Here is a 10305-nt window from a genome sequence, read left to right as displayed (position 1 = left end):
GGGAAGGGCATAACCCAATGGACCTTTTTTTTTTTGTGTGTGTTTCACATGCACTTTTTTTAATAACTTTTGGTGTTGGTTTTTGTGCACCCATATCATTTGCATATCATTTCAGTTGCTTTTTTCTCTGGATCTACTGATTGATAACTTATTTTTATCTAATTTTCAACATGTACCATCTCTAAGTAGCCTCAGCTTGTAAAAGGTCCTCGTTTAAACTGTTTAAAGCTACAAAAGCAACACTACTTTTTTTTTTTTTTTAAATGTGTGGAAGTGCAACCTTTGCAGATTAATTTTTGTAGGATTAGGCTTCATTCACCCTGGGCATTTGGGATTCCCATGTCATATTTAGATGCGGCTGCTGTACCCGTTCAAGTTTATGACCGTGGGACAGTGGCCACATCTGTTTGCAGCAGTCCACATTGTATGTGATATGATTATTGCATGGATGCATGTCGCTGAATGCATCCATTCTGTCTCCAGGGACAGTGATCTATTCCAAGCTGCATGTAAAATCTTCCTTAACGATTTTTTAGTGTTAACGTGGCTATATATGGTTATAATAGGTATATAGTAATGTTTGCACAGATAGTTTGTACACAATTGACATTAACATATTTATCTCCTTTTTCAGGGAATGGCAATTTCTGTCTTAGGACCAACTTTCCCTGATCTGGCCGCTAATGTGGACAGCACTGTAGGAAACATTTCCTACATTTTTGTGGGACGCTCCTTAGGATATCTTGGAGGCTCCGTTTTGGGAGGTGTTCTTTTTGAACGTATGAATCAACACTTGCTGTTGGGTATGTACAAAATGTGTTACGCCAATAAGTTTGGTTCAGATATTACACAGTGGTCATCTGCATAGGAGTGATTGGATTTCTTCCTATGTTTTGCAGTCACAGCCAAAAGTCATCTTGTTTCTGTGGACACCCTAAATGCATTTTCAATTTTACTTTGAAATAAATACATTTTTCCCCAGTTGTCTTCTAGGACAGCCCGTGAGAGACACGAGATGAGACGAGGAGAGAGGCTCCTCATCTCAGACAGAAAACATGTCACCATTTAGAAATAAAAAGGACGCTTCCAGGTATCCCCCTCGGTTATTGTGTTTCCTCTGTCTGGAGGAGACACATCGCTACTTTTGGAGCCTGTGACCTTCTGGGCAGTCCCTTCTGGTGGTGTGCTTACTTTGGCACCCAGAGCCCCTACCCAGTATGGGTAGAAGGAGGCCCAGTTTCTGTTCCTCTTAAGTGCCTGGTGAGGGCCGGCAACGAACTGGCATCCACGTTTCACTCTTTCAGATCCCTGATTGAGGATATGAGAACCCCAACTAAGACCCCTTCTCTGTCCTCTGCTTTCCTGCCTTTAGTTGCGGAGGAAGTTTTTCACAAGCCATCTGAGTTGGATGAGTTTAGTGAGGCTGGTCCTTCCTAGAATGATTTTTCTGCAGAGTAAGATAGTACTCAGAATAAACCTTCATTAGTGTCTAGGCTTAAATTGTCTCAGGAGGATGTGGATAATTTACTCAGAGCTATTTATAAGACTTTGGATATTCAACTTTTGGCATTATCTAATGTACCAAGGTTTACAAAGAAAGTCATGTTTTTCTGTTTACAGGGTTCTTACTGATTCAATTAATAAAGAATGGTCAGACCTGGAAAACTCTTCTTATCTAATAGTCTGAAGAGGAGGTTCCCTTTTGATGACGATCTGGCCTTGGTCTGGAACAAAAATCCTAAGCTGGATGCTCCTCTTTCAAAAGTCTCTAAGAAATCTGATCTTGCCTTTTGCGGATATGGGCATTCTCAAAGATGAAATGGATAAGAAAATGGATTTGCTGCTTAGAAGGGCTTGGGACTCTACCCTTGCTAATTTTAAACACGCCTTGGATACAACTTTTGCCGGGAATTTGAAATTCTGGCTTTCTCAGTTGAAGGCTGACCTTGTTGCTAGTACTCCGAGAGAGCAAATACTGCAGTCCCTTTTGCTGTTATAGGCTGTGGGTTTCATTGCCGACGCCTCACCAAAGTCTGTTAGAATGTCAGCTTGTTCTTTAGCACTCATTAACTTTTCTCTGGCTTAAGACCTGGGAAGGAGACTCCGCCTCCAAGCCACACTTATGTACTTTGCCTTTTTCAGGTGATCAGCTTTTTGGCCCAGATCTGGATCATTAGAGCATACCGCTGACAAGAAGAAAAAGACCTTTAATAGGAGATTTTTTTAGTGGCCGAGTTTGTGCCAAGACAGCAAAGAGGAAAAGCTTAAGAAACACTGGACAGGTCACAAGGGTAAGGGAAAGCAACAATGAAGCCCACTCTGCAGTGGGAGGAAGATTGGAAGGATTCCTTCCACAATGGAGATCGATTTCGTACAATGCATTCATTTTGGAGATCATCAAACAGGGTTTCAGGCTGGAATTTGACTATCCCCCAGCATTGAGATTTTTGGTGACAGATCTTCCCAAAGATCTTGTCATGGCACATTGCAGTTTTTTGGGAGCTCTAGTGAAGGTGATATCCCCTGTCCCAAAGGAGGAACAGGGCAAGAGTTTCTACTCCCAGTGTTTGTAGTACAGAAGCCCATAGAGAAATGTTGTCTTATTCTATTTCTCCTTTTGAACGTATCCATCTGATACAAAAAGTTCAGGATGGATGCCATTTTATCTGTCAGGAATATTTTTCAGCCACAGGCCTTCCTAGCAACTATAGATGTTACATAGTATTTGAGGTTGAATAAAGACATTAGTCCATCAAGTCCAACCTATTAGGATCTCATTCTAGGAGTACCTGTACCCCTGTATGTTACCTGTACCCCTGTATGTTACCTGTACCCCTGTATGTTACCTGTACCCCTGTATGTTACGGTCCCTTAAGAAATCGTCCAAACGTTTCAGGCTGAACGTTTGCTGAAATCACAGCCTGTGGCAGTGAGTTCCAGACCCTAACTGATCTTACTGTGAAGAACCCCCTTCGCCCCTTGTGCTGGAATTTTTTTTCCACCAATTTTAGGTGATGGCCTCTAGTTTTTGTAACGGAGTTAATTTTAAACAGTTTATCGCTAATGTTGCTACCACCATTGAACATTTTGTACATGGAAACCATATCCCCCCTTAATCTCCTCACCTCTAATGTGAACATGTTTAAATTTAGTAGCTTTGTCTCGTAGCTCTGGTCCTCCATACCCCTAATTAGTTTGGTTGCCCTCCGCTGGACTTTTTCCAACTCAAGGACATCTTTTCTTAGTACTGGTGACCAGAACTGGACCGCGTACTCCAGATGAGGTTGAACCAATGATCTATAAAGTGGCAAAATTATAGACTTGTCCCTGCAATACATCCCCTTTTTAATACAGGACAAGACCCTGCTAGCTTTGTTTACAGCAGCCTGGCACTGCAAACTACCTTTCAGTTTGTGGTCTACAATGACCCCCAAATCCTTCTCCATTTCTGACTTCCCAGCGGCATACCCATAATTGTATAACCCATTTGTTTATTTTTAATTCCAAAGTGCATTACTTTGCATTTATCAACATTAAACCTCATCTGCCACATTAATGCCCACTCCCCTATTTTATCCAGGTCCTCCTGTAATGTTATAATGTAAGAGATGCTTGCCTACAAGCATCTCTTACATTATAAGGATGTAAGAGATGCTTGCCTACAAATTCCGTCAGGGGCTCTTCCCAGAGATTCCTCCAGTTGGCAGTCAAGATCAGGTGGAGGATTCGTAACTTTCAGTTCAGAGCCTTTTCTTTCGGTCTCTTCTGCCCCGCAGATATTTCCCAAAGTCCTGGGAGAGCCCTGGCACCACTGAGACTTTGAGGAATCAGTATTGTTCCATATCTGGACGTTCTTCCTGTGACTGCCTCTTTGCCAGACTAATTGACAGAGATCTGAAATTCACACAGAGCTGATTACAGTCTGTTTCCTTCCAGGTGATGACATTCATAGGATACGTTTTAAATACGATAGGAAGCTTTATCTTCCAGAGGATTTCTCTGAGCATGTCACATCATGTCGGTAGTGGGGCTAAAACTCCATTCTTGACTAACAGGATGTTCCCTAATGGCTTCCCTCAAGACAAACAGCACATGTAACTTTTTAGTCTTCTGTCAGCAGTCAACCTTTTCACCCACTGCAAGTTCTCCAGTGGACAAGTTTTCATCAAAGACCACTTCAGAATTTTTTACTTAAGGTCTGGGATCGTTCTCGGAGAACCTTGGATGTGACGACTCGTTTTCCTACAAAGGTAAAACAGAATCTTTGGCGGTGGAGAGTTCAGAGTCTCCTCTCACAGGGACTTCTGTGGGTGTTTCCTTTTTTCGAAGAAGTTGACCACAGATGCCAGCACATGGGGTTGGGGAGCTCACATGGAGGATCTTTTTGTTCATGGTCAGTGGACCAGAACAGAAGCAAGAGCTTCATCCAATTGGTGGGAACTGTTGGTCTTGCAGGAATTAACTAGACCTCTTTTTGAGCCACTTACAGATACTTCTCTCCACCTCCTTACTCTTAAATCTTCGCTTTTGATCGCAGTTACCTCTGCCCTCAGGATTAGTGAGTTATATAGGCTCTTTCAATGAAAAGAACGTTCCTATCTATTTTTGACGACTGCATTGTGTTTAAGACTTACCTAAGATCGCTTCTCACTTTCATAGAACTCAGGATATAGTCCTTCCTACCTTATGCAACAATCCCTCTAACAGCTTAGAAGAATCTTTCCATAGATTGGACGTTGGACGGTGCCTGTTGGCATACTTGGAGGTCACAAAGGATTTTGCATTGTTCGCTTTATTTTTAGGTAAATCCAAAGGAAAAGAAGCACCCATCTCTTCTATTGCTTGTTGGATTAAGCAAGCTATTTGTGAAGCCTACCATACTATGAAGGTTGCCCGCCATCCTTCACTCCACAAGAGCTTTTCAGCCTCCTGGGCAGAGCGAGTTGGCACTCTGCCCAGAGTTCCATCCTTTGGTTCTTGAGTTTACTGTGGGGGATACCTGGAAACAGTCTTTTTATTTCTATATGGTGATATTTTTCCTGTATAAGCGGAGGAGCATCTGTTTTTCATGGGCTGTCCTGGAAGACTACTGGAAATAGAGTTCACGTTAACTTCTAACTCAGTTTTTCCATTAAATAATTAAAAAATAGCAAAACATGCTGTTGTTTAATTTCATGTACCGTATTCAATATTTCTGCACAATGTCTCTCAGGCCTTATGTCATAAAGTTGTTGGCTGCATCTACTCTGCCCACCAGAAGTTCTGAAATAACACTTGGCAAAAAGGGCATGTATGGAAAGTGTTAGCAAAATGTATCGTTAAAGCAAAACATTACCGATATCTTTAAAATAACAACAAACACACCTTTATAAATGTTTAGTAAAAAACAATCTACAAACACATACTTCTAAATAATTGCAGGTGTTGTATTCTTTGCATACCACAGTTCTCTTTTCTTTCCCAGTCTTCTGAGTGTCAATTTTTGTTAAGGGCAGATTACTAGATCTTCCTTTACTTCCTGGAACTTTGGCAAATGTGACTAGGACATGTGACCATGCACATCAGCTCCAAAATGCCTTTCCCTGAGATCTCATAAGATTACAGATGAGATTTCCCAGCAATGCTCTGCTGATGTAACCTTCCCAGGATGCAACACTTACATGGCATATTACATAATTTGTGCCAGCAGTGGACCGGGAAGTAGATGAACTCTATGTGTAAGTAAATGAAAAACAAGTTTGTTTAATGAATGTAAGATGATTTTAAATCAACATGCAGAGCTTTTTTTTTTTTATTTTATTTTGTGTGAAAGGAGGTAAAGGTCCACTTGAAAGAAATGCCAGGCATGCAAATGATTTATGTAGCCTGCAAAATGGTGGTATTTGACTTTAATGTAAAGTTTTAATTATTAAACAGATGGTATTACACGGAGAGGGCGCTGTTCTTGTTTTCTTTCTTACATGTAATCTGAGGCATCACAACCTGCAATTGAACTGCAGCCCCTCTGATGAAATCATAGGGAATTTTTACTCTGGTCCCCTGAAAAGTGAGAGACTTCTGCTAAGCGCTGAACAGTTTGGACAGTGGACTTTAAGTTTAAAGCAATCCTGTGGTTTTCCCATAGATAGATGGCAAAGCAACAGGTTTGCTTTAATGCCAGGTTCCTTTGCTCCCCCATTGCTCCGTTTAGGTTCCCCTTTTAAATATAGGGTCATATTGTTTCTAATACCTGGTTGATTCAGTGCCACAAGCCATAAAATGGTGATGTTTGTTCAGTGCATGCTTTCAGTTTAGAGTTTGGAAACAAAAATGCACAAGAGGAATAGGTAGAGCAGCTGCAGAAAGAAAAAGACTACACCAACATCATTTAAATGTTCTTCCAGCCAATCCCTATTATTTCTTTGACATAACTCACGACATATGAACAGATCAGTTACTGTTGTAAGTGTCTGCAGATGACTTAAGTAAACTGAAGGAAATTTGAACTAGTAGGGACCTTCACCATTCCGGCTTTCAAAGGACTGGCAGAAAGAGTGAAAAGGTTAAATTTTGTCTTTGCAGACGTTTGATTTTGATATATTGAAGGAGTCGAGGTATTTTAAAAGTGTACTTAAATTCCTTATTGACACATTAAATGCAATAGTCATTAATAGTTAATTGTTTGCAGACTGACTGAAGAACAAAGAGAGTACAATGCATGTGCAAGACCCAGCATTGACGCCAGCAGCCGATTAAGCATACATGCTTGTTACTCGATTTATATTCCATTTGATTGTGTCTTTTGTAAAAATGTGTTGTTAACTGTTAAAGTTCATTCTTTTTCTTTATGTTAACAGGATTATCCATGCTAGCGACCTGTGCAGGCCTTTTAGTTTTGCCTTGGTGTAAGAAGGCCATTCTTCTGACTGGAGCGATGTCTGTTGTGGGCACATCAATGGGATTCCTAGATACTGGTAACTTTGTTCTTCTCTAACATTCCACAGGGATAAGGAAAATTATCAATATAATGTTCAATAATTGATATTTTTACTTAATGAGTTATTTAGAACAGTATAATAGTACAATAAACCAGAGGTTTTCTATTACAGGTTGCTGCTTTAGTAATGCATTCAGGGGAAATAAATCTTAAGATACGCCTAAGAGAATTTGCTCTAACAAACAGTGTTCACCTTATTTAATCTGTGCTAGTTGGATTTATTTTTATCTCAGAAACCCAGTCACCATCATTTCAATATCAGACTTGCCACAAGATTATATGTGCTTTTACCATATTTTAGGCATGTTATTTACCTGTAAAAGCTTCCCGTGTGCAGACATCCAAAAGTCATGAATACTGCTGCTGGGAGTCGCCATATTGGATGTGATGTTAGCAACTCTAGCGCAAACAGTAACAGCCTGAGTGCCCAAACTGTAAGGTTTATTTTATTTATCTCAAAGTACCAACACTGAAGTTTAGCTTGGTGTTGTGTTTTAGTTTGGGCACTGGGGTTTAAACAATTTTCAGCATCACTGCCTTAGGCAAAATAGGGGAAACGCATATTCAAACATTTTATTTTTTATTTATTTTTTACTTTTATCTCCTTTTTTAAAAATGTATCTTATCTTTTACTTTATCACTTTAAAATTTTTATTTTTAACTTTTTTTTTTTCACGTAACTATTGCTATCACAAAAAAGAAGAGAACCTATCACTCCAATACAGGAGTAGCACAGCACTCTAGTGGCTCTCCTGTATTGGCTGTGAGTACAGCTCTTCTTTCTCAGTGTTCACACAGAGCAGATTGGAAAACAGACGTTCTCCGCTCTGCGGGGAGGGAGGTGGCCAATGGGGAGAGCGGAGGCCGACTGGGGGGAGGAGGGGTCAGACCTGCAGGCTGCATACAAGTGATGTTTGCAGCATCGCTGAGATTACGTGTACAATACGAGTGGCAGCTTCCCAGCTGTACATTTAGCCCTGCTTTCCCGAAAAAACAACTACCCACCCGGTGCCCAGAACTGTCTGTGCCGGGCGTTGAGCGATATACAAATTTGCCACTCCTGTCTAAGCTCGCATGACACCAGAGGGGCCACAGCGTGCCCTCTGTGGCACGCGTGCCATAAGTTTGCCACTGCAAACCTAGGGCTATGATATTTTAAGGAGGATAAAATTGTGCCTGGAAATGGACTATTCTGAAATAGTCAGATTTGCTAGCAACTTCATATGCACATTTCAAGTCCGTAAAAGTGATTTATGCAAAATAAAAACACACAAGTAAGCATGTAAAATACTTTTACCTGCACTTTTTTAGTTTGGTGACAGGGTGTCTTCAAATTTGCAGGTGGTGCTGCACATTGGTTATTAATAATTCAAAATAGTAATCTGATCACCACCAGAAATAAGCACTAGTATTCATAAAACATTTCCTCTTTGTGAACTGTTAGCTACGAGGTATAGACTGGATATAAGTCAGTGAGGGCTAAAGGCCCTGCTAATGCAAAAGGCCTGAAGTATATTATATACTTGGAGTTGAAGAATGATTAGAATGGGCTAGTTGTAATAGGTAAGGAACAGTGCTAAGGCTTCCTATACAGTCCAGCTTTAGGTATGGATTTAACCACAGTGAGGTTTTGTTTTCTGTTGCTGGTCACATGCATTCTTATGCCTTAGGATTATTCATGTACTCACAGCACCCTTGCAAAAAGTTTTTTGACTGGATTTTACGTAGACACCCTAGACAGTGTGACTTGAGAATTATCTTATATGAAATAAAGCTCTTTTAGATTCTTAATGTGTGTGTGTGTGTGTGTGTGTGTGTGTGTCAGTTAAGAAATTAAAGGGTGAATATGTAATTTCCCTGTCGTTACTGAGATTGGTTTTAATGTATTATTATTGTGATTTATTTTCTTCTCCCATGTCAGGTGGAAATGTTGTAATTCTAAACACTTGGGGTGATGAAGCTGGACCCCATGTTCAGGCACTGCACTTCAGTTTTGCTCTGGGGGCTCTTCTGGCTCCAATCTTGGCAAAATTAATACCGGAAATTCTGCACCTCAATGACATCCCTTTGATAAATATACCTCTTCAAATCAAGAAGTCAATGCTGTCCTATATTGTTATTGCTACATACATTTTGCTGGTCTCTATTTTTTTATTTATTTTGTACTGTAAGACTCGGTCCAACCGATCAGTCACTAAGGTTTCAGAAGAGAAAGTAAGGACAGCCAAGTATCACAACACTCTAATTTTTCTTCTTTGCTTGTTTTTCTTTTGCTATGTTGGGGCAGAAGTTGCCTATGGTTCATACATCTTTACTTACGCAATCACTATGGCAGAGATGGATCATGATAAGGCTGCAGGGCTGAACTCTATATTTTGGGGTGTGTTTGCTGCAGTCCGAGGTTTGGCTATTTGCTTTGCGACATGTTTGTATCCCGGCACCATGCTGCTTCTTAGTGTAATTGGCTGCACTGTTTCATCTTTATATTTACTGATTTTTTATAAAAAACACATAGTCCTTTGGGTTGGAAGTGCACTATATGGGGCATCAATGGCTACCACCTTTCCCAGTGGATTCTCATGGGCACAGCAGTACACCACTATAGGAGGCAAGTCGGCTTCCTTGTTTGTGGTTGGAGCAGCACTTGGAGAAATGGCAATTCCTGCCTCTGTGGGATACCTTCAGGGACTGCTGCCCACTCTTCCAGTACTTATGTACACCATCGTGGCATCTTCTGCACTGACTGCTGTCTTGTTTCCAATCATGTACAAACTGGCCACTTGTACACAGGACAAGGTACGGTGGGATGGAGTTGAAAGTGAGGATCGAAGGGCTTTACTTTCAGGTTCTGGTCTAGAGGAAGAAGACGAGGAGGATGACCAACCGTGGAATGATGCAGATTTTGAAGCCATTGAAATGAATGACCGAAGTATGAATTCCAATACTGTGATACCAGAGGATACATCAGAGTTGACTTCCACTTCCAACAACAGCAGCAGCCAGGCATTATCCAAAAATGGGACACTTAGTGATCAGGTTAGCAGATCACCTTTAAAAAAACTGTTGAATGTGGACCGAGAGAAAAATGATTAAAAATATATTGCAAATCAGTTCTGGAATTTGTGAACGCAATCTGCTGAAAATTATCTGTTAATTTTATATAATGGAGGAACAACAGACAGAAATAGAAAGCCTATTTTAAGCAGACACTTTACTGCCCATTTTTAAACCTTGTTGTGTGTTCCTCTGTCCCTGATCTTGCTATAGGCAATGCTATATATCTACATAGCTACTTTACGCTGAATAATGAATTTTCACATGGCTAATGT

The 10305-nt window shown here is 40.6% G+C and overlaps 1 protein-coding gene across 1 annotated transcript in view; it reads left to right on the top strand.

Moving 5' to 3' along the window:
* MFSD4B (major facilitator superfamily domain containing 4B) overlaps positions 1-10072 on the top strand; it is a 14267-nt gene extending 4195 nt beyond the window's left edge. The window contains exons 2-4 of the mRNA XM_018560274.1: positions 635-803; positions 6837-6953; positions 8898-10072. Of these exons, the coding sequence (XP_018415776.1) occupies positions 635-803; positions 6837-6953; positions 8898-10069 (1458 nt within the window). The 3' untranslated portion in view covers positions 10070-10072. The remainder of the gene's footprint in view (positions 1-634; positions 804-6836; positions 6954-8897) is intronic.
* Positions 10073-10305: the final 233 nt, after the last annotated feature.

This window comes from Nanorana parkeri, unplaced genomic scaffold, assembly GCF_000935625.1.
Source record: "Nanorana parkeri isolate BGI_ZX_2015 unplaced genomic scaffold, ASM93562v1 scaffold445, whole genome shotgun sequence".
NCBI lineage: Eukaryota > Metazoa > Chordata > Amphibia > Anura > Dicroglossidae > Nanorana > Nanorana parkeri.
Note: the sequence above shows the minus strand (reverse complement) of the source record. Positions and strands in the feature narration are given on the sequence as shown.